The sequence below is a fragment of the Amia ocellicauda genome, chromosome 13 (genome assembly GCF_036373705.1).
Source record: "Amia ocellicauda isolate fAmiCal2 chromosome 13, fAmiCal2.hap1, whole genome shotgun sequence".
Classification (NCBI taxonomy): Eukaryota; Metazoa; Chordata; class Actinopteri; order Amiiformes; family Amiidae; genus Amia; species Amia ocellicauda.
Window position 1 is genome coordinate 15,840,814 of NC_089862.1, and position 25,430 is coordinate 15,866,243.

General features: G+C 36.8%; 1 protein-coding gene across 1 annotated transcript in view; it reads right to left on the minus strand.

The window, feature by feature from the left end:
- The window catches only part of stim2b (stromal interaction molecule 2b), a 51,763-nt gene extending 27,109 nt beyond the window's left edge, over window positions 1-24,654 (minus strand). Inside the window, exon 1 of the mRNA XM_066719985.1 lies at window positions 23,265-24,654. Coding sequence (XP_066576082.1) covers window positions 23,265-23,517 — 253 coding nt within the window. The 5' untranslated portion in view covers window positions 23,518-24,654. The remainder of the gene's footprint in view (window positions 1-23,264) is intronic.
- Window positions 24,655-25,430: the final 776 nt, after the last annotated feature.

Genomic DNA, 25,430 nt, shown 5'->3' on the forward strand with positions numbered 1-25,430 from the left:
ATAAGGATATAACATTCTACTTCTATTTAACTATTCCTTAAAAAACTAAAAACATACATAGACTGTTCTAGCACAATTTCATGCCTGTGTATGAAATGCTTGTTTCAAATTTTAGTAAAGGTTATTCTTAAGGAAACACTTCCATTTTTAAATACAGATGGTTTAGCCAACAGCTGGCATGTCATTGAAATGTAAGGGCTGCTGAACAAAGATTCATGTTTAAACCATTGTTGTGTCTGCTCTAGAGGTCACAATGTCACATCCATTACCTATTGTTAATTTAATTTCTAGAAGAGCAAGAGCAGCCTCAGATGCGAAAGGTGCATGTTCATATTTATAAATCATTTAAATTGTCCTACAATTTATGGAAAATTGTCAAATCACATTTCATCATTCAGGAATCTTGAAAAGTATGCTATATAACCTTACAGAAGTACTGCACTGTAATAATCTAGCTGTTAGCCAAACAGTCAATGACCCAGAAACTCTACAAAGGATTAAAAGAGTAAGCTATTCCTATAGTAACATTAAACTGTTTAAAATCCAATCCACCTCTCTTGCAAAGAAAGACCCTGTATGTCAGAAGTTCTATCCATGGATATTGCACTGTGTGACAAAATTAATTAAGTTTTAAATTCATTAATAACTTGTGGCGGTTGTAAGGACAAAGATTTCACGGTCCCTCTTATTTAGTAAACTGAATGTGTATCTTACTGTACTAGTTTATTTATTGAAAGGGAACTAGAAAATAAGATCCTGGGCAACACCAACATCATGTTAAAATGGAGGAAATCGGGATTATCCAATTTTTAAAAGACAATCTGGTACCATAGCTCCCTAATCCATCCCTACAGCTGTGAGATCCACTCTGGGGTTTTGGATCATTTCTGTTACCAGGTGGAGAATGGGAAAGCTTGCCATTTGAGTAACAGTCCTTTAGTAAACACATCTAAAACATAAGTGGACAGATGGTTGTTGTTTAGTGTTTTTGTTACCATTTAGCAATTGAGCTCAGAAGTATCATACAACTAAATTATTAGTTAATGGACTGTTTCAGATTGTCAAAGCTTTCAAGTAACCATTGAAGAACGAATACTTTTTAAACCACTTACCACATTTCTTGTTACATGTATTTTTGTTACAATATTCACCACTTGACAATTAATGTATGCAACAGATTGTGTTAAGCTTTCAATGTGCACAAGTGGGCCAATGTTATAAAAAGACTGATTGGTAATATTTGTATTTAATGTTACACATGTTTAGTCAGATGCTATTTTATCTAGGTAGGTGAATGTATCATATGTTTAATATACTTTATTGCTGATTGAAGGAGAAGTCTTTAACTGAATTGAAACCTGGCTCGTACAGCGATGTTTGTCTAACAGAGCAAAATATCATATCTGTACACTCTCAAATTTTAACACAGATGGATGCGTATGATTTGATTTGAATCTCCATATTTTGAAAATAACAGATATAATAACAGCTATAGAGTGGCAAACAAAAATGTACAACACGCTCTATATTAGTCAACTGAAACTTTTCAATTTGTTTAGGCCACATCGGTGTTAAACAAACTCCAAAAATACATAATTGATAAATAAGTATAGTTTAATGATCAGAATTGATTTTAAATCACCTAATAACTCTTTCAAATGAAGGATGTACTAAACACAAACTGTCGGCTTTTAGTTAAATGCGTCAGTTTTCCTTTAAAACTTCAGTTGTAAGAAATTTCTTTTAGAGAGAAAAAACACAAATATAAATGTTATAGACATTAATATTTTACCAACACAACAAATAAATGTATTCAATACCCAAAACATCAGATGAAAAATGTAATGTTAACGAATAATACCCATGCTTTAACAAAGATGTAATCTGCGAATTACCCTGGGAAACCTTGAGGTTCACGGTACCATAATTACAGTTTTTTTTTTTTGCCTTAAGAGTATGTTATTAATGCTTTCTTTTCAGGTCTCTGAAAATGATTTATTTATTTTATTTTATTTATTTATTGAGCACATCACCACAGTAGCCACAGAGCCAGTAAGATGTACCTGAACTGACACATAGCTCTATATTATACATAGCATTGCCATGGCAAAACACCAGCTAAGAACTTACTGGTGACTTTTGACTGGTAAATGCACAAGACAAATAAAGACCACCATCAAGCCCTGCGTTTACAATTTCTGGTGGCAGTGGTGCTGAAATGTTTATGTAATCTGTGCCCTAGTGTCTGAGAACAGTATGGGGGTGGGGGGGGACTTTTATATTTTTTTTAAAAGCTGTAGGTAAAATTAAAACACCTCATTTGAATATAGGGAAAATAGTGATTAACCAAAATAACCCAACAATAGCACAGGCCTCAAACTCGACTATAAAAAAACTAAATAAGAGTATTCAAAATACAAAACATGAGCATACAATCTTGCAATGTTTACACTGTTTTGTAAGGATGTCACTTCCCCTTTAGATGCTTTAAAAAACTGAGCCAGGTGGTATTGGTTTTGCTTTCACTTCAGTACAGAAATTGTTTTAAGTCAAAAACTCAGATTACAGACTTCACAGGTAGACTGATTCATCTCTAATTTTAATAACCTATAAACCTATTCACTACCATGACCCTACTTCACCCCGCTGCATACAAATATTATATCATAAGCCCCCTGGTTTAATTCTTACTTATTAGATAGCTATACTTCTAATATGTCTGAATTGTTTCTTCTTCAAAGAAGGTTACAATTAAATTAAGAAATGTTTACTGTTGCCAATAACAATTTGAATAACCATTTTTTAATATTATATAATGTATAATAAAGTTACACAAAAAATACAATATTATCACTAAAAGAATGGCTGGTCACACCCCAACTTAAGGAAAAAAGGGATTTCTATGTATAGGTCTCATTGACGTAGTTAATTGTTTTCCTCTTCTTCTACTGAAGGTCATGAGGAAACGTCTGGTGATTTATATTGAAGATACCATTATATGGATTAATACGATAAACCTCCATGAGCAAAGATGACTTGTGAGTAAAGGAATTGCCATGGACTAAGCTCTCTTATACTTAAAAAACAAAAAAAAAACAAAAAAAAAAACACTTTGCATTATGTTAAACAGAAGAAAAGTGGCCATGTTGTTAAATATTTTACACGCCAAGGGCAAGATGTTACAAAAAGCCTTAAGTGAAATATAACACAATTACAATCAGAGATGGGCAGTTCCTATCACATATATCAGTTAACCATGTCAGTAAGGTCACAGGAGGTCAGGGTCTGAGTCAGTAATCTGGCTCACACTCCAAGCAAGGTGGACGCTCCAAGAAGAGACTCTGAAAGTAATCTGGCTGCATACGTGCAGTACAACACTTGCTTTTAAAGCACATGCTTGCAGAGCACAGACACATTTACTTAAATACATAGGCCTACATACATACATATGATACATAAAGAGTAAAGAATAAATAATTAATTCTATAATGGTGTGTGTGTGCAAGACAAAGGTAATGACTTTTGCACAAAATAAAGATGATAGATCACAATAAAGAACAAAAAAGTAAAACCTAAGTATTGAAAAAAAAATCTGAGCACATGACTCCAGTCTTCAGGCTGTAATTGGTATTTTTGGAGTTCTGAAAGGGAAATGAACCCTCCCTAAAACCTTTGAGTCGCCCTGTGATTGAATCTTTGGAAATGGTTATGTTTTATGTATATAATTGTAAAGTGTAAATGCACTGTGGCTGAAAATTATTTCAATTTCAATGGGATAACTCCAGGTGTATTTTATGCATCTATAATATTGTTCTTCCTCCTGCTTTCAGGTTTGAAATCAGTAATTATGCGTTTTGTTGAAGACATGCTGCACCTCTCAACCAAAGTGCGATTGCGCTGTTTGGCAGCATACCAATTTCACACAGAGAATCAATGTGCATTACAAACTGCAGTTTGACATTAGCAACAAGTAGCATAATCCTTTCACCACCACTACAATAGCACAAAACATTTTCACAATATGTTATTATGCTGTTTTTATGATGGCATAGAAGAGGAAAGACAAATTTACAACCCCTAAACCAACCATAGTGGAAGAGGTTACGTGATTCATCAAACACGGGGTGAAAGGAAACGCCACTTCAGAAGTGTCTGGGCAAAAAGACAGCTACTGTAAAATGGAATTAGGATAGTTATCCCTAATAGCTAACAAATGAGAATGAAAATAAATAAGCTGTTACTACATCAAAACTAAGGGGCGAGCCAAATCACTAACACAAACTGAGTGTGAACAGTCTCCAAAGTCATGTCCTACCAGTAAATGTCACAAGAGCAATGTCAGCAGACAAAGATTATCATCTTTCTTTCTAAAACTATAAAGATTTGGGACAGGAAGGGATCAGGGAGGATCTGGGTAGCGTCATATGTTTAAATGGTGGTGAATTCAAATGAGAATGGATTAGCATCCAAGGACAAGATGAGGATGAACCAATTTATTTTTATTTGTTATGGTTTACTTTAGCTTCTACAAAACACATTTGTTGCTATTGTGTAGTAAAGATCTACACAATGAATGTACATTTGTTTTTTGTGAATTACCGAATACACCAGATAGGGGAGTACGACATTATTAATGGTTGGGAATGTCCTCTTAAGGATCTTGAGATTGTCTCTAAAATATCTAATACCTGCCAAAAACAGTAATGTAATACATTGTCACAAGCTTGCGTTTATTGGGATAACAAAGGGTGTATTGAACTTAAAATACAATGCACAAATATGTTATTATTAACTATCAAAATGTGTATATTGTTAATGAACGATATAAAATACAAATAACTGGCTTATTTTCGCTTAATATACACTTCCTGTACAGAGTGGATAATTCCTTTGTGTGACTGATACTGTACCCTGTCGTCATAAAGTAGCCTACTGTAAAAGTAGATCCGGTATCTGTAGCAAATATGGGAGAGAATATAGTCCTATACCCTTGCAAGAAGCTGACACTGTCACATGCACTTCTACTAATTCTGGATCTGTTATCACTTTAATAGCACAGACTTATTTACTTATGTTTTTTACCACGTGATGGTACAAGGAGTGCTGGGGAGAAGTGTGCACCCAATGGTATCAAGCGTCGCAAGTGTCTAACATTGTTGAAGGCATGTATTGCAGTTTTATTGAGGTATAGGGTTCTCTTCAAATCATTTCTCAAAATATTTCGATGTCAAAACCCCAAACAAAACAAAACCAGGACACTTAACCTTTGTGAGTTATCTGGTTGAGCTGAAGTATTCTGCAACTGTTGTGCCTATGTAGGTGTATTTCCCCTTTAACTGAAACCCTCTGGGAGGCCATAATTCATTTAGACACCCACCTAATAAAAGAGCGTAAATAAAGATTCTCAAGGGTCTAGTATTTCAGATCATCAGCAGCTATTAAGATGCATATATCACTCCTATTCCAACAGCCTGAGGAGGAAAGAGGCTGCTGAACTCACACTGTTTTCAGTAACAGGCTTATACTACGACTGCTAAATTCTTATGACATTTAAAAACATGTTTTTTTTTTTTTTTTTTTTATTTATTCTCTGTATTGCTCCTCGATTGTTTTAACTCTGCTCTGCTACCGAGGAAGAAGAAAGCTCCTGAAAACCGAGACAGCCGAGCAAGACTGTTTAAGTACTTAAATATGCAGGAATGTGGAAGAGTCGAACTCTGTGTTAAAGCAGAGCATGCCATTCCTGTCTGTCCACTGTGCTGCTTTGCCAAATTTTTTACATGATACAGTTTCTAAGACTACATGGTCAATGCTATATTTTACTTCTTTCCCTCTTATTAACTTTACTGGAGAATCTGACTTTTTAAGTCACCTTTAAGGTCCCCTCGTTATTACATAACATTCCCCTTGTTAACCTTAGCCAAACATTGAACTAACACCCGTGAGCTCCAGCGCTGCCTACAGTAAACATGACACTGTCAGGTTCATGTGACGCCAACCCAATCAGAACATCCAAAACACCGGTTTAAAGGGAGAAAGACAGCTTAAACAAGTCAGGTTTTACTAAACTTGCTTTGCCTCCAATAAACTTTGGTCCAGTTGTCAAAAGCACCATTCAGTTTGATACAGTAATTATAACTTGTCATAAAATGGAAAAGAGGTATTGAGGTTTGTATGTAGACCTGTGGATCTCTTCCTCAAGGCTGTTGGCACTGCGCCTGGCTGTGCCTGTGTCTTTCTTCTTTACGATTACATAAGTCTAGACAGACCACAAAATACAATTATGTTAATTGTCAAATATTAATTCAATCAGGTGAACATGTGCAATAGATCTGTAGGACATTGAAACAGACATATGGCTGTATTCATAATGCATTTATACTGGGGCTGTTTGCCCATATGTCTCTAATATAATAAATACACAATGAGAACCTAGAAGCCTATGCAAAAGTTGCAAAATATCCTTTATATTGACTACCAATACATTTTGGTCTGTTTGTTTACTACCATGGAGGACAACCAAAAATCTCATACGCCCTATATCCATAAGTTAAACTTAACTTTTCTCTGTAAATTCTGTAAATATGCCAAATAAATATTGGCAGTAAGTATTAGTGAAGCTAACATCACATTTAAAACAAATAAGTTACTGAAAGATAATAACTCCACATATACTAGACTAAAATATCTCTAAATATACATAAACCAAGCCCAAAGTTGGAGCTAAATACTCATGAACATTACAAAATTATATAAACAAGTAGAATGAATAACATGATTCCTGCAGATTAAGATTTATAAGTTCTCAAAACCTTAAAACAATGACAAACATTTCCACTATAAACCCAAATACTGCAGCCTTTTCTGACCCTCAATACGTCTGCCGCAGAGATGCAAACAAGGACAAGCAAACATTAAAACTGAGCTTAATATAGTACACTATATAGTATAGTATACTACAAGAAAATAGTATAATTCACAAGCAGGCATTATTAAGTTTTTATACGATTCCAATCTCGTAACTATACAAAACACATACACCAGCACATAGCTTGTACATAAAGCTATATAGGCTGTGTAGAACAAAAACATTCAACTCTGAATACTGAAAAATATCTTAACTGTGTCCTACATAATCACTGAACCAAAATACTCTCATGATCAAAAGAGCATCAAAGAAAACTGCCAAGAGTTTGAGGAAGGAGTGACAAGTTGGTTCCTGACCAAAACATACACATTTAGGATCATATATTAATACAGTCCCCTTGGTTAACAAAGAGCAACCTAATGCCTTTTTTGTTTGTTTTTGGTCATGAGTAATAGAAGGGATTTCTGCATTTAGTATTTTGCTAAACCACACTGGTCAAATAAAAATGGAAATGCATACAAATTAAGAAAAAATAAAGCAAAACTTGCAGGGAATATCACTAATTTGGTTTATTTTCACTAACAGATAGTCTTCGGAGTTATGAAAGACTTCTTGTTAATGAGTTTTACAAGTCCTCCAGTGACCTTGGTAAATTTAAAACCTCACAGAGGTTTGCTGTCAAGTTAGCTGCCTTGTTTCCCTATGCAACTTGCTTCGGACCTCACTGGCAAAAGCTGCTGTTGCTGTGTAGCAAGTACAAAGATGACCAAAATGACGCTGTCCCATCAAATCCCAGGCACATTTGTCCAGTTATGGGTGCAGTTATTAAGTGGCAAAGGCTGGACCTGATCCTTGTAGGACTCATCCTGAATCTAGCTTTCTTAAACATCAAATTAATTTATTGGTGTTACGACCCCACGCATGTGCAGTCTGTGTGGTGTCGTTGTTTTCTCGTTTGCGCTCCGTTTCTCTCTCACGTCCGGGTTCCTCCCTCGTCACTCATCATTGGTCCGGTTGTTTCTCGAGCTGTCCTTTGTCATCCAATCAGAGGAGGCTCCGTAGCTAATCCCGTTTTCTCCCGCAGGAGGCTCGTCATTCTGAATGTGTTGTCTGTGCTGTTCAGAGCTTTGTGCATTTGCTGTTGCTATACCTGCAGGTTTCGTTTGTATTGACTTGTACGTGTTATCTGTTTGAATCCCACTGTCACCCATCCCAGTAATAAGCCTGGGGAGGGCAAGGTAGGTAGGTAAGACGCCCCAGGGCTTACATTTACATCACGTAGGGTTTGGTTTCTGTTTCAACACACTAGGCTAGTCCTTCACAGGGTGCCACAATATGTATTTTCGGGCTAGGCTAGGAGGGTGTTGCCTTAGTGGCTTAAATAGGTGAGGATTTTCTTTATTACTTTGATTTGGCACCCATGCATGTGTTCGTCCTCCCTTTAGTTCTATGTATCTGTTATTTATCGTGTTTTTCTGGTGTATTTGTTATGCCCCAGTCTTGAGTTATTGTTGTCCCAACAATAAATATTTATTATTTTACCACATTGTCCATGGCCCCATTCCGTCTCCCCACCGTTCGCTCATCTTACCACACTTTCCCCAGTCATGTGTGCAGGCACGTTATGTTGCGCGGTCCCCCCCACACTTTCTACCCCTATATCCTAGAGCAAGGTGGGGAGTTCATAACAATTGTTTTTTCTACCGCATTGACAGTTTAGCAAATGGCTCCTTCGGTACAACTGTAAAACTTCATGGTTTAGAGATTTTAATCTAAAGACGTTCCTCCACATTTGAGGTGTAACAGCCACAAACCAGAACTTCCAGAAAAGGAGACATTACTTGCCTTGTTTGTACTAGGAATGTGCCTATCAAAGAAAGTATATAATCTGCTCATGGCTGAAGGCCAACAGAACTGGAAAAAGACTTAATTGGCTTTTACAAATTTAACTTTACTCAACAAAATAGGGGCTAAAAAGAAGAGATTTAACATGACCTGCAGGTCAAGGATAATGTTCTCAGTCACAGATTACTAGACTGAGCATGGTCTTTACACAGGGAAAATCTTAATGTATAGGCTTGCAGAAATGCACTGCATTCTTTAAGGCTGTGCATAAACAATTGCACATCTACACTGACTATACTAAACAGTAGCCAACATGGCTTCTTCAATGTGATAAAATATTCAGACTAATATCAAAATTATTATTTTCTGTCAGATGTACTGCATCTAAATCACCTAGTTATTCATGTCGTTCTAGTCATTTCCTCATCTGCCACTGTATTTTTAGTCACACGAACAGGAAACCAGGAAGAAGCAAACTTTGCTAAATCGGAAATACGTTAAACACACAAACCTGAATTAGATTCATACATACATTCAATCATACATCTGTGTCCTCTTTATGGGCTAGTCTAGTTTCATATCTCCAGCAACACACTATTTCCAATGTTTGTCCACGTCTTTGATAGGTAGAGTATCATTTGTTTATTTTTTGCATACATTTGCCTTTCCATTACCTAAAAACACAGACTGGAAAGGACTATTCTGTGCATGTAATTATACAACTATGAGTGTGTCTAAGTCCTGTTGTTAGTTAAAATCAATGTCATCCATTGGACTTGCACCGTGTGTGTATGTTTTATGTTACCAGTTTTTAATAGAAAGCCAGGGAAGTAGGAGGACATCCATCCCAAATCTTAAGGGGGAACATGTGATAAAGAAAGTGCTCGTCTAAGCCAGGCACCAAAATAAGAACACTGATAGGACCCTGACTGCCCTTGGCTTTGAAGTGAAAAATCATTTTGATTTTATTTTACTAACTGCATTGAAGTAAGGCTGTCCTCCATATTTCAGTTGTTTAGAAAAACTAACAAAACCAATGATCACACCTCATTAATAAATATATTCAAAGGCCGTGTACAATTTTTGTATCTGTACTGGTTAATTTACTATTTAAGGGCTTGTAAACAAATGATAGAGTGGAGTTGTAGGACATGCATAAAATTTGCTTTACAAAAAGGGTAGGCCTATTTGTTTCATTTATGTCTGTTTTAATTTATACTCTTTAGATACTTTAGCACACTGGTTATTTAATATTGTATGTCATAATATAAACTTGTTCCCTTTTAAACATACTTCTTAAGCTAGACCATTATGGTTTATTGAACTTTTAATATCCTCTGTATTCAAAAATGATAGGATTACCCAAGATTTCAATGTGCTTTCAAGGTTATTTTAGGTCAGCTTGTACAGATACTTCTTTTAGAGTGCGACTCGAAAGTTTGTCTATTTAAAACTGATTTACATATAACCTAGATCTGGAGAGTTGGAAAATAGACAGCTTTATGACAACTTGATCAAGAATCTTGCAGATTAAGAATGCAAATGGCTGTGTCTGTTGACTACTTCTAAAACGGACATGACCGCTCATGAGGTAAATGTAGCACAAACTTGGAGAACTAAAATGATTCCCTACAGTAACATAACTTGATACAGTACAAATACTGACTGAGTAATCAAATAACAATAATAATAAACTAGAAAGGTGCCTTTAGCAAGCCAATTTGCAATGAGGTTAACCTGCATTCTGTTTATTTAAAAAGCAATGTCACACAATTGTCTAATCTCTGTAACCTTTACTGCTGACTAAAGATTTTAATTTTAAAGGAAATCATGTCAACATTGTGAAACAAAATTGCACGATTGCCAAAATTTCAGGAGATAGAGCTTATTCAATGTTCTGCCCAGTGTATTTGTTTTTATTTAACCTTCTTTCTCCCAGTTTATGTATATTTATTTAGGACAGTTAAACCCCAAGTAAATAAGGATGTGAAATATGAGGATTATGTTAGTATCACATTAAAAACATTAATAAAATGTCAAACTTGGATCTTTTAATAAAAACTGCACTTTAATACTTGCAGCACATTTATCTCCCATGCATCTTCAAGACCCTTGGGAACTATTGGGGAGTGTTTATTAGGGAAGGAAATTGTAGCATAAAAAGGGAATGAAGTGAAAAAACAACCATTTTGATTAGAAGTCAAAACAAGTCATAGGGAATGGTGGATTTAGTGAAGTCCACAACCTCCACTGATTTAATCTAAGCTATTTACATGTCAGGTTTCTTAGTGAAACTAGGCAGCAAGCAAAATGGCACAGCTACCTGCTGTTACGAGAATTAAGGGCTTATCAACTCCCCATCACATGCTACCTAATTCTTGATTCTTTATGCTTTAGAGTGATTAAGACTAAGTTGGTATGAGGACGAGGGGGAAAAAAACAACCAAATACATACATTAAATAACCATGTTAGTTCATCAATCTTAGTTATTCAAAATAATTTACTTGAAATTTCTAAGGAGTGAGAAAGAATATTGTTGATCTTGGCACAACATTTTAATGTCTTTAAAAATAAAAGAGCAGTTTTTACACGCTTAGCCTGCAAACTTTTAAGAATGGTAATTTGTGTGAACCAACACATGACAATGACATTAAGCCAATCGTTTTCTTTCCTCTTCAACAACATCCTATTGGTGTGTTAAGAGTTACGTTTTTGTCCTGTTCATAATAATCTCTTTTATAATGCAAACAGGCAAGAGACAATGTGCAGGGTTTCATGAAATAATTTCACAACAAAAAGCTGAATATTCTACTAAAATAGACAAAATTAGTCATTCTATCATTTGAATTGGAGTCTTTTGAAAGCCAAACAAATTAATATAAATACCTAAGTAGGCTAATTAAAAAGTAACTTATCTGAATTAAACCAAAGCAATTTTTTTTAGAAAGGGACAAAATAGGTAGGCCTATCAAAAGTTAAAGGAAATGCATCTAATTGGCTGAAATAAATAAACAGATACAATTTTAATGATCCAAATATGACTGGTAAATAAGGTGTGGAACAAACTAAACGCATATCAGAATGTCTATTGAAGAGAAAATTAATAAAGGTCATTTTTGTCCAGCAGCATGGCAAACGTGTAATATGAGTAAGGCATTTTTTGGATAAAGATCAAGGGAGTTACAGTCAGCAGAGCCAACACCTGTTTCATTAAGTGTTCACTGCTGTTAGCAGCTTATACTGAAGACAGCAGGAACCATTAATTTCATACGTGGCACCGCTGCGCTGCCCTGTAGACTCATTGAAAGGATCAATCCGTTGGTGTCTACATACTATTTAGTCTTCTCTAACCTATGAGAAACTTCATATCCTTCCTAAGAAAGCCAAGATTCTAAAGCTATTCAGTGTAGTATATAATTCCACTACTGGCCAAGGAAATTCGATGGAGAAAAAAAACTATAAAATAAATATAGAAGGCAGGCAGTCACTTTCATAAAGGGAAGCAGAGGAGGCACACAACTGAAAAAAATAATAGTTAGGTATAGAACCAATTGTTCTGTACAGAGGATAAAAACAGGTTTGATATGGTTTCAGTCAACTTTCAGAAAAACAACACTTCCCAAGAATTTCCACAAAATAACCCTTGGCCAGTTTACAAGGTTGCTTGGAAACTCATCTCAAACCATACAATTACCATAAAGAAAGGAAAGCTCAAGCCAAAAAACTGCAAAGTAGTGCAAAGGTAGAAAGATTAGCTTTGCACAGTTACTGGTGGAGCCCCCCTTGGCCTCAATAATCCACACATCTTAAAAACGTGAAATGTAGTAAACCAATCACTCGAAAGTGGCTACAATGGTTAGTCTGTGCACAGAATGGAGATTAAGCCCTATTGTTAAGACATCTATGTTATACATTAGAATACAGCTTACTAAGATGCCATAGTGCAGAGAGCATCTTTGCCAAGCCCTGCCAGGTGTGGGTGGGCATGAGTTAGCCAGAGTTGCCCATGCACTTCCTATGGCGTACTAGATATTTGTGGGCCTTCATGGTTAGTGCACCCTAAGGCTACAGCTCTACTGCTTATGCTGTGGATCTGTGGTGTGATAAAAAATAGGTGACTTGTCAGCACACTGGTGGACACATGCTGGATGCCTACATACCATATTTAGCTGCCTACATCTTATTTTTTTAATTTAATATAGCATATAAAATAAAAACATAAGATTTCATACCATGCTGAATGCATATTTTCTGTAAATCATATTTGACAGGTGAGCACTGCCTAAGAACACTCCTCCGTTTTATTTTTTTATAAATAGATAAATAAACAAATCTGTTGCAGTCATGAAGCATGCAAAATATAACTAAAACATTGATAAATTGTGTCATGTCTCTCGCATTGTTAAATAAAATAAACTACTGTTGTGTTCAGTATTAATATGTTTTTCGACACATCCAATACAAATCTCACTGGAAACAGTGTGAAAGAAAGGGTGCAATGACAACAAATAGATAATGATGTCCAAACACTTTTACACTTACACTTTTACACATTTTAAGCAAAAACACCTGTAATATTACTTAAAACTAAATATTAAGAGACATGGAGAACATGATCAGGTTATGTGAAGTACATTATTTCTTTAAACCTCCTTTCTTTATCCTATTGATGTGCACTTCCCTGCAGGCATATTTCAACCTTTTGGTTGTGTTACAACCTGATATTTTGATGTGTAAATAAAATGCAAATCAAATTTAAACGCAACCTACTCAACACTTTTAAGTGGCCAGATTATTTTTATTATGAAACATTGAATGGGGAGAAAAGAAAATGAAAAAGATATGTAGGTGTATTTGAGTATTTACCCCAGAGTCAATACTTGGTAAAACCACCTTTGGCTGCAATTACAGCTGTGAGTCATTTGGGGTAAGTCTCTACTAGGTTTGCACATCTGCATTGTGCAATATTCACCCATTCTTCTTGTTCAAACTCTGTCAAGTTTACTGCAATCTTCCAAGTCTTGCCACAGATTCAAGTCCGGGGTTTGACTTGGACATTCACTTTCTGTATTTTAAGCCACTCCAGTGTCATTTTTGGCTGTGCGTTTGGGGTCATTGTCCTGCTGAAAGGTGAATCTGTCCCAGTCTTAGGTCTTTTGCAGACTGAAGCAGGTTTTCTTCAAGAATTTGCCTGTATGTAGCTCCATCCATTTTGCCCTCTACCCTGACAAGCTTCCCAGTCCTTGTCACTACAAAGAATTCCCATGTCATGATGCTGCCACCACTTTGCTTCACTGCAGGGATGGTGTTACCAGGGTGCTGTGCTGAAGTAGGTTTGCACCAGACCTAACACTTTGCATTTAGGCCAAATACTTCAAATTTCTGTTTCATCAGACCACAGAATCTTTTGCCACATCCCTTTTTGCAAATTCCAAGTAGGATTTTAGATTTTTAATTTTTTTTCTCCCCGAAATGGATTCCCTCTAGCCACTCTTCCATACAGGCCAGATTTGTGGAGTACCTGAGCTATTGGTGACACCTTAACAGTTTCTCCCAGCTCAGCACATGGAGCGCTGTAGATCTTTCAGCGTAGTCACTGGCTTCTTGGTGGCTTTTCTGATCTATACGCTTATCATCCATCTGTTCAATTTGAAAGGGCAGCTTGAGCTTACTGAGTGTCATAGAAAAGTGAGTGAATACTTCCTTCAGCCAACTTCCATCTTCTATTTTATGAGGACCAAAGTGTTTTTTGTTTTTTTAAATCTTTTCTGCACTTTCCATAAAGTCTTAACTGATTTCAGAAGGTATGTCAATATACGCTTTGTTTTTATGCAGAAAGGGGTACCAGGAAAGTAAAATATGCAGATTGAGGTGCAGTCATTTATCTTTTCAACAAATAAGAAGGATTTTCATTATGTACAATTATAACAGTTTTTTTATATATATAATATATTATATAAATGCATAATTATTCAGATAAAATATACTGGTATATGCATTGTATCCATTCGATAAAATCTGGTGAATAATTCCTTATAACATTTAAATGAATGCAATCAATATGGTATGTTTTACAGTAAAACTTGTTCATCTGCATGTTACTGCCTCATAAATGTACCATTAAGGTCTAGACCAAATCAAAACTGCACTGAACAGAAGACAGAATCCTCTGTTAAGTAAAAGACACATTGTATCTGCTAAAGGTGGGTAGGCGTTAAAAAGCTTTGAACTAGGCCTTCATTATATTAACCATTTCGAGGTGTCAATAGGATTGACATGTTTTTGTGATATCCTTCACATAAGGTATGCATGAGAATTTGTATAATAACAGCACTTACCAATTTTCACATCCAGGAAAATAAAACTTGTAATTAGATAAACAAATCTAGGCTAGACATGTACATCAATGGAAGAAAAAGTCCTGGTTTCTCATTGACAACATTATCTTCCACTTCATATGAAGTATCACCCTACCTTGCTTTGCTAATTATTCATATACTGAATTTGGAAGCTGAAGTCGAAGGTGCTGATCTTTTAAACCGTCAAGTCTCTTAGTAGCATGACAGAGAAATGATTACCTTGTTCTGCCCTACAAGACTGGTCTGTGAACCATCTCTTTGGAGTGTGATTGTCAAGAGACACAAAGTGATGGCACATCAGTTCTGAAAAATACATAACTACATGTTGTCTTACAGTAAAGTAAATGTAGATGCAGATGCAAGAGGACAGTATGGTATACTTCTACATTAATAGGTATGCTAAAGAAGATTTATATTTGCTATGCCAGTGTGCACTGTAAAAGCCCACAAGTGAAAAGGCTAGGCTTTTAACAATTGTTGCCAGTCAATTAATTTATATAGAAGAATGCTTATAACTGGTTATTTAAAAATTAATATTTTAGACTTAAGTTGTATTTTGGAGGTCATAAGTGTCATGACTTTGGACTCTCCTTTACATGCAGCATGGGGACAGGATCCCTCCTCTCAGTCAAAGTTTAATACCTCCACACACCTGCAGTCCAATATCAGGTTTTTGCTTCCAATTTTGTATGAGACAGAAAATAATTGCAGCACTCAAGATGGCCCAAATAACGGAGCTTATATTATTTGGTTTTGTTAACATTCCATCCATGGCTAGAAAATACGTGAAGAAAATCTGAGATTATCAGGTGTGGATTTCTGGGCCAGTTGACATGATTTGACCCTATAGTTTTAGAACTGCGAAACAAACAAAAAAAAAAAAAACTTTTGGGAAGAGGAGAAGGTGGGTGCAGAGTAGGAACGCCAAGAGATATAGTATACATTACTCTGCCTCAGTTGCTGCAATAGAGAAGCACATACAGACATGCCTAAGAAATCCACACCACTAACCCTGCAACCAGTGCAACAAGTGAAGAACAGGGAAAGTCCCTGAAATAACTGAGCGCAGTAAAACGGTCAATGTAGACTGAAGGTCCATCTGTTTCTTTAAAGTGGAATCTTTTTAATGGACATTTTTCAAGTTATTTCTACTGTTTGGAGGGCCATCACATGAATAATTAATGTGGCGTTAAGCATGAAAAATGTTACATCAGGGCAATATAAATCAATGAGCCATTGCTTTAGTATTTATTACTTGTATGCAGTTAATTTATTTTGTTTGTTATGTTTTGTGATAAGAACGTTTAATGCATTTCCTGGTATGTGAAACATTTCAAAACACAGTCCAAGACCAAAGAAAACGTGGTTATCAGGTGTAAGCTTAAGTGTAGACTTCAGAGAAGACTGAAAATGTATAAACTATTAATGCAACATGTTAAGGCACCAAATTACAGAATTTCCTAGCAGCCCACAAAACATTTACATTGATTTAAGTTAAAGAGATATATTCTTCAATTCTTTGGCTTGCTTCATGTGAATTGTAACCCCTTTTTTGTCAACATCAATAATTAAGTAGAAGAAAAAATAATAAATTTAATAAACACTGCCACAAAAACAGCACTTAAATGTGGGCTCTTCTCCCTCTTGTCTACAAGGAAGGCACTGAAGGGCACGCATTCCTGGACTGAAGCCCCCGGACTCATTCCATGTGTCGTTTCACCTGTGATGTACAATAATACATTTGATCTTCCGTCTTTATGAAATTGCACTAGGTACAAGAACACGTTGACCGGTGTCAAAAGTAAATCCATGCCACCTGTAATGACAACTAGGATTAGCTATTCACATGGCTTCAGAGGGATTTCAGCCACAAGGGCATTCAAAAACGATTCTACAAATGCAAATCTGGGATCAACACATGATGAGCTAACCAAGTAAAAACAAAAAAGTTAACCATTTCCAACATTTGGTTATCATACAGGCCTACCATTTAGGAAGTATACCAATTCAACTTAGAAACGTAGGCTACTCTTAAAAATAAAGAAAAACAAACGAAAAAGGAAAACAAAAACGTTTTCCCTTAAAACCTTGTTAAGAGTTTCCCCAAACATACTTAAAAAAACTCAAAACCATTTTAATTTGGCTTGAATAATCAAAAACCAAACCACACTAGAGAAAGCGTGTGCATAATATAGGCTACATCACACTAAATAATGATTTAATCTTTAACTTTTGTGCATTACAGCACCTTTTCATCTTTGGTTCCTTCTGTGTGTACTCTATTTATCACTTGCTCATTTTCACCGTAGGATGTGGATTTTCCAGGGCTGTAACAAAATCATGTGGTCTCCAACGGAGCAGACTAAGTAAGCCACCATGCTATACCAGCTCTTCTCATTTTTTTAAATAAGTGTAGTCATCACTTTTTAGAGCTGCAAACCTGTACTTCAGAAGCTAGGGTACAGAGCAGTGGAGATAGCTCTGCAAAGACAAGTTAGTACCATGCTGCGGATAGCTAAATCAAGAGTCAGAAAGCGGAGAGCCTTATGAGCCGAGACACACTGTGCAATATTAACAGTAAAGTGACAGCAGTATGCAACTATGAAGAACAGTCACGGCCTGTGGTTGTGTCACTTTAGGATCCAGGGTTTGTGAAATGGACGGATTATCCCATGGACCTAAATACATATAAAAACATCTGAATCACAGCAGTTGTTACTGTAACAGATGATCAGCACTTTCTTTTTTTAAATGATGAAATCAGGAGGCTCAAGATACTACTTTGGAACTATTTCTACATCCACTTTCACATAATATTCCAGTACCTGTTAATGCTGAATGTATTCACTCTTTTTTACAAACAGTGTTATTGGGGTATTTGCATAGTATGAACATATTTTTAATTGAACTATACTGGTCAATTATACATTTTCAAAATTTGATGAACACAGAGAAAACAATTAGATTTTAGATACAAATGCCAGTTCAACTGATTTAGAAGATGGGTTGTGTAAACATTTGATTGACAACTACAAAAACAACTTGGTAACTCTTAACTTCCTCTCAGGTGTCATTCCCGCCAAGCATTTCTAATGCCTGACAAATAGCTTATATACGTCTTATTGACACATCCTTTTGATTCCAGACAACAGGTGCCAAAGAAGGAAAGGCACCTGCTTCCACACTTATGCATGTTATATAGATATTTGTAGATGGATGGTACCAACTATTTTAAATACTAATCAACTTATAATTCATGCTAAAATATTTTGAAAATAAGCATTTGTTCAATGCAGTCTATGTTTTATAATTCACTAACTCTTCAATTTTGGTGATAGCTTTGTAGCCCACTTTAAAGCCTTGAGCCTCATGACCTTTCAGAATAATGTGAAGTCAAGGTTCATGGGATTCCACGTTTAATGCAGTAGCTAATGTTTTCTACATCAAATAACTCACTAGGTTTCCATTACAGTAGATACAAACCTTGCATTACAAAAGTAGTTGTGAACAGTCAACCCAAGAATCCTTAGCTAGTTAAAGATCATCTAGAAGTATTGTGTGACTTACAAAAATCACAGGTGCCACTGCTGGTCTCTTCTGAATTATCAAATAATTGCCTTTGAAGTTTTAACAGCTCAAAATTGACTAAAGACTAAGAATGGACAGATGTCAGTAGATCTCAAGATGGCATATCGCTCGGCTTTGGCATTATAGTTCCACATTACCCCTTTCCAGCTATTTTTGAAACAAAAAACTTGTTATCCTGACATTAAGAGAGCTCCAGATATTCCTGTTCCTAAATAGCCAGCTTTCACTGATCTTTTGGAAAATAGCTATGAGCTTTTAATCTTTCCAGTTACCATATAAGGTAGTTTGTCTATCCATGTCTGCACAATGCGAAGCTTTTTTTCCCACCATGTCATCTGTCAATAAAGCACTGGTAGACTAACGCAGTTTAATCTGCATTACAAACATATTACAAAACAGGAACTCAGTCAGAAAGCTGGGTATGGTGTTCACCTTCCATTCAACAACCTGCATCATCGATTCATCTTTTACATCGACTGAGCCATCTGTCCAAAACACTGAACCCCTTCCCCACAATCAACCTATCTGTTTTAGCACCAGACCAATTCTGGACTAAACCAAAAGGCACAAGCATCACCAGTCCTGCCATTAAATTAGTACTCAGTTTTGTGCCGAGGCCTTCAAAATGCGTTTCTTATTCCATCCAATTCAGGATACAGACTCCAAACCTGACTTTTGCTGTAGAGTCATGCTAATAATGTTTCTAGAACCCAAGCATGTTCTTTTTTCATATGCTTCCTGCCTGGCTTTTAAAGACGTCACAAATTCAGTTTTTGTGGAATTTCACCTTTTATTATGTTCTAAAGTTATCATCTAAGTGAATGACTCATAAAATACTGTAAAACTATTCGCAATTCTGCCCATGCACATGGGAGGAAATGCAGCGCGTGCAAAATATCAAAATAGCTGCCATTTACTTCTTTACAGGTTAAATTGGCTCAAAATCTCTGCACAGAATGCAAAATTGCAACCCTGTAGCTATGGCAACAATAACCATAGAAATTGAGCCAAACCTATGCCAACAGATTTAGACCAAAAAGTGCAGGCCCAAAATATGCCTTCCAGAAACAATGTTAAACCAGTTATTAGGCCATGCAAAAACATTTGACCAAATATGTACAATCTTGCAACAAATACAATAAAAAGTTGTAGTTTATGAGACATTATCAACAAACAGATGACACAGTGGACACAGTCTGTTAATCTATATCCCTTAAATCAAAAGTGCGATGGCATGGTATTATAAATCTGGTTCCCAGTGTCTTTGTGAGATGTTCAAAACATGTTGCTTTACCACTGGGAGAATCTTTTAGTGGGCTGCCAAATCTTTCAATAAAAATGCTTACAACAAATTTGACTTTTAATATCAAAGTAACATTCAGTTTGTGTAACCAAACATATGATCAGATATACCAAAACATCTCACCTCAACATCAACTAGCTAGTTCTCTCAGTTATAGGAATGCAAAATCTGCAGTTAGAAAATTAGAAAAGGAAGTGGGCTAAACCTATTTGCCTCATACTTTGAACTATATTAAACGTGTTTTCTACATGTTTGTGTCACAGCTTCTAGAAGCGTCAACACATACACAGTCAAGACAAGTCTTTACTGAGGCTATAACAGTATCCGGCTACAGTATTTATAAGCTGTCACTAATCTGCATTATTAATCTGTGTTCTACAAATTATAAGCATGCATTTCCCTTTCAGTTTAATAACCTTTTAATATCCAAAGTGCATTCGCCACATTCATTTGCAAACAAAAAAGATGAATATATTCAATTCAATTTAAAAATGGGACTTATGTAATTACATTATTACTTCAGAAGTCTAGTACAGTGTCAGCCATGGAAATCAGGGGGATGACCAACATTTCTCTATTGCCATTACAACTTATTCAGTTAAGTGAATAATTGGTCCAGTTAATGTATAAAAAGCCCCAGTGGAACGAAAATCAGAGACACTCTTCCTTGAGGAGACCTTTTGGCGGCGACTGCTCTTAAAAGCTTTAGAATGAGCTGATCTGAGGGTTTCTGGTCATGAGTTGTAGCCAACTAACCAGCACATGATCTAAACACAATGAGGTGCTCAGGGCACACATATGTGGCTGTGTTTGGTGTTAAAAGGCTGCAGCGGCCTTACAGTGGCTGGGAGAGCACAGTTTATACATTCACCATCAATCTTCACCTAGGGACCAATTTCTGCTCTTTTCTACCAAATGCCAGAGGTCAACTCCAGCAACGGGTATACCTTGTCTGCCAAGTGCTGACTACTGACTGAGATTAAGAACCTTTTTTAGCAGCTTGAAAGGGGTTTCTTTCTTGCATAACATAGACTAGTACTGCAAGGTAAAAAGATTTGAAATTATAGGCTATGTTCTGTCCCTAGTCACAGTATTATAATTCACCACAATTATTGCATCAGAACTCCGCAGGCTTGTTTTCTTTTATAAAAACGGAGAAAATAAGTTAATTAACATAGTGAAAGAAGCAACAATAAGGTACTTCTATTTGTATCATTTCTTCACTAAATTAACAAGGAAACCACATCAACGGTTTATAAAAAAATTCCAAGCATATCAAGTTATCACCGATTCTCCATGCATCACTATTTATTTCTGAATAAAAGACTGTAAAAGGCAAGAGAGTGACTTAATGACTGTGTTAACAGAAGAACACAGACTTGCTCAAATAAGTACAGATATTGGAGGTTTTCTTTAGGTTTAGTTTTGCCATTAAAAACAATTTCACAGAAATACAAGAATGTGAACAGCAACTGTCACAGTACGGATGTAATTGGGATTTACACAACAAATTGCTCTTTGCCTTGCTAGCAATCCTGCCAATCATTCCACCAGCATAGTTGACATTGGCATGTTTGCAGCTGTTTTAGATTTTACCACCAAAGGTAAATAAAAAAACTGGAAGTAATAAAAACTCAAAAATCAGTCTACACCATTGAATATGATTACATTAAGCTTAGGGTTGATAACTGACCACCTCTCTGACAGTAGGCTACTTCAGATAGTTCCGCCATTTATTACTACACTATTTGAAGGTATTTGGTTAGTCACACCTTGTTTAGTGACCAGCATTACAGCTGATAACCTGTTTTCTTAATTAATTTGTTTGAATATGGGAAGTATGTTCATTATCTTTTCTTGATCTGTAGAGGTCTCCACCCCCCCAAGTCATGTAATCGTGAAATTGGGTTTCTCTCACTGAACGACTGTCTCACAACTTTATTAAATGTTGTTAGATGTACGAGCCCTACGAATATAACAATACTGCTGGTAGTAGTCCAGAAGATTTAAATATGTACTTGTGTTCATGTATTCTGTCACAAAAGTCAAACTATACATATTCAGTGATCCCTGGTACAAAACAGTATTCTCATAGGGAGGGATTTCCCATTAAAGTTGGTAACAGAGGTTATTTTAGCACTGGTGATTTGTTCCTGCACTCCTGTTGGGAGCAGTTATGATATTCAACAGTTGTGACACTCACCAATATCACTTAACTTTAGATAAGGCCAAACTGGCTAATGATTAGGAGTGACTTTAGCTTTCTTTTTCAATATATATGCGTGTGTCTGTATATCTGATCTAAATATATGATAGGTTATTGTGGTGTGGTCTTCTAACTTCACTACTAATATATACGACAAAACCCAGATTAATTGCCAAAGTGGTAAACACACATATTGGAGTTGTGTGACTAAACTGATTAACTAAAATGTCTGGGAGCATGCAAACTCCAGAAATAACCCTACATATATTAATATAATGTGTTTTAAAAGTATCTTTAAATATCAACAATGCCAATACATACCAAACCTGTGTGTGTGTGTGTGTGTCCCTTCCTATATATTTGAAGTCATGTAGCATATGTTACCCCACTGAAAAAGCAGCTGGGATATCTCAAAACAATCAATTCAACTTAAGGGACTGCAGATATTGGTTCTGTATGATCAGAACATCTGGCCACAGCCCAAATTCAAGGCATTTCCCCAAAGCTATCCAGAAGGACAATCCATTAAGGGCAGAACCCTCTCTGTCTAAGACCAGGTCAATAATAATCATCAGCATCCTAATAATACAATTCAAATAATTTTCACAGACTTTTTAAACTGTGTTAAAGAATTCAGTGTGGGGAAAAAAGATACACACTATACTGTGGTAAAAGCGTCTCCATAGAATAAATGTTGACGTTATCTATATATTAACACACACACAGCTTTTCTATTCACGTTGACAAGGATCATGTACATCTTAGATGCAAGTGGATGAGTGGAGGTAGCTATGTATGCATTTATTTGAAAGCCTCTGATCATGTATTTGATCAAGACTTGTTGCGGTAACAAGACAAGATCAGCTGGCATGTTCATCAAACCCTGCACAGTAGCTACTTCCCCAGCTACAAAAATCACAAATGCCTGCATCCCCAGCCCTCACTGCGGCGCTTCTGCCGATATTGCCCAGCAGTGCACGACAATGACACCCGACCACAAACCCCCGATCTGTCCCTTGAGCTGGGAGAGAAAAGACCCACCATGCATCGGTTAAGCAGAAAAGCCCACGTTAATGGGGATCACAGCGCCTTACCTGAAACAGAGGCACTATCAGCAGGGACTGGTCTCGCCTGATCATTAGAGTACACCTCTAATCCAAACACTGCAGAAATGAGGAGTCCACGTAGCAGCCAGGCTATAGTATGAGGGAAGTAAAGCATCGTGAAGAAAATCGCTTTCAAATCCTTCCCCACGGATGGTACACAAAAACAAAGAGCACAAGTACGCAGTGTGTCCGGTGGGAGAGGGTGCTCGTCTGCTGCAGATTGAAAAGAAACAATTCGCATCAATCAACTCCGCGCAGCAGATGTGTTACATAAACCCCCACTGGGCTTCAACTGTCGCAAGGTAGCCGTAGAGGTTTGTAAATGGACCGATTATGGGTAAGACAATGCAAGTCGGTTTCTAAACAGATGCCACGATGGAAACATCCAATGCAATATCTAGGAGGAAAGACAGCAACAGGGCTTCCCTTCAGTACGGATCGTCAGAGCCAATTAAGACTTAAAAAAAAAAAAAGCAGGGGCACAACTTGTTACTCCAGACGTGGGTTTCCTTCCAGCACTTCACACCAGAGACAAAAACCACCGAAGGACCAAACACAAGGGAAGTCGTGCTACTTCGGTGATCTCCACACACTCGTGCAAATGTGCAATCCCAGCCTAGTCAAAAGAAAAACCAATTGCTGTGTGTCAAAATGCTGATTGATCCAGCCTGTTGACAGTGAAATATCCCGATCCTTAGGACTTTATGAAGACCAAACACTGTTGGTATTTCCAGGACAGTGTGCCAGGCGCGGCGGTGGTGTTAGCATATTGAACACGCAGGAGGACACAGATCCGCCTCCTCACTCCGATGCTCAGTACAGGATCCCTCTGCAAACAAGAGCAGGGAAACACTTCTCCCGCCAAAGCCCCTGGGATTCAGGAGATCAGATGTCCACGCAAGTCCTCCAACCCACGGCTTAAGACACACAGTTTCCCGTCTCCGGGTGTCCCATCTGTCCCCCGTCTCGTCCGTCTGATGCGCCGCTGAAGCCGTGGGGCGGAAGTCAAAATGCAAATCATCTGACATCAGCAGCTCTGATGTATCCTGGCCGCGCTGCTGGTGTCAAAATACTTTTTATATATACGTATATATATCTATATAGATATTTTGCACATTTGTTGGCTACTGAAGCCGGTATTGTTTGTGATGCAATGCGGCGTATTTTGCAACCACATTGTGTCCGCCTGCAATGAATCATGGGGAAATCATAGAGTTCGGGGGGGAAAAAAGTGCCTTACGCGAATACATATTTTCAGCCATACGCATCCATGTGATACTCAGTCTTTCGTCTATATGTAGCTTTTTATTGTTATGTTTTTTTTGGTAACACGCATTGTATTTCGAGGCAGCACGAAACAGGGAAGCACGCAGGTTTGTCCGTGTTTCAGGCCGCCATTGGCTGCAGCGCCTCAACATGTCAGGACGTGATTGGTCGCCACAGAGACGTTGTTCTGCTCTTTCGAAAAACGAGAGGCGGGAGAAATCCGTCTGGGGAAGATGCTGTGATTGTACATGTCATCAGGGAAAACATGCATGCCATACCTGTGTGTAAGATAAGCATGCATCCGATTCGTATGCGCCCTATTGCTTGGTTTTATCAGCTGGCACTCATATTGTTTTACACTATTCAGTAATGAAGCGAAGACATTTTTGGTTTAATGCTTGACAACCAAAATTCAAATGAAATCCAAAATTTAGCTGCTCATTACATGATTCAATGAAATGAGCCACTCTGCACTGAATTATTTTCTTTTACTATATCTGCTGTATAATGATAACCAAAAGTTGAATTTGGGCTGTGTCAATATGAAAAGGGGAATATGCCATGTAGATGAATAAATAATAGCATGTTTAAATATATATATTGATGGATCAGCCCGCAAAACAAAGTTGGAAATAGAAAATACACACTAAGCATTAGTATCTTAGTTTTGAAGTCTCCGGTCATCAAAAGGTTTGAAATAAGGGTCAGCACATTCATGAATTGCAGGTTAAAGAGGTGATTACAAACTCATATTAGGAAACTAATTACAAGGAGTGATTTACCCTGTCATACATTTTTTATTTTTGTAAAGACTTATAAACTTGTCCAACAATTACATTTTCTGGAATAAGTGTTTTGGGATGGAATATTCTTACAAATAATACAAAT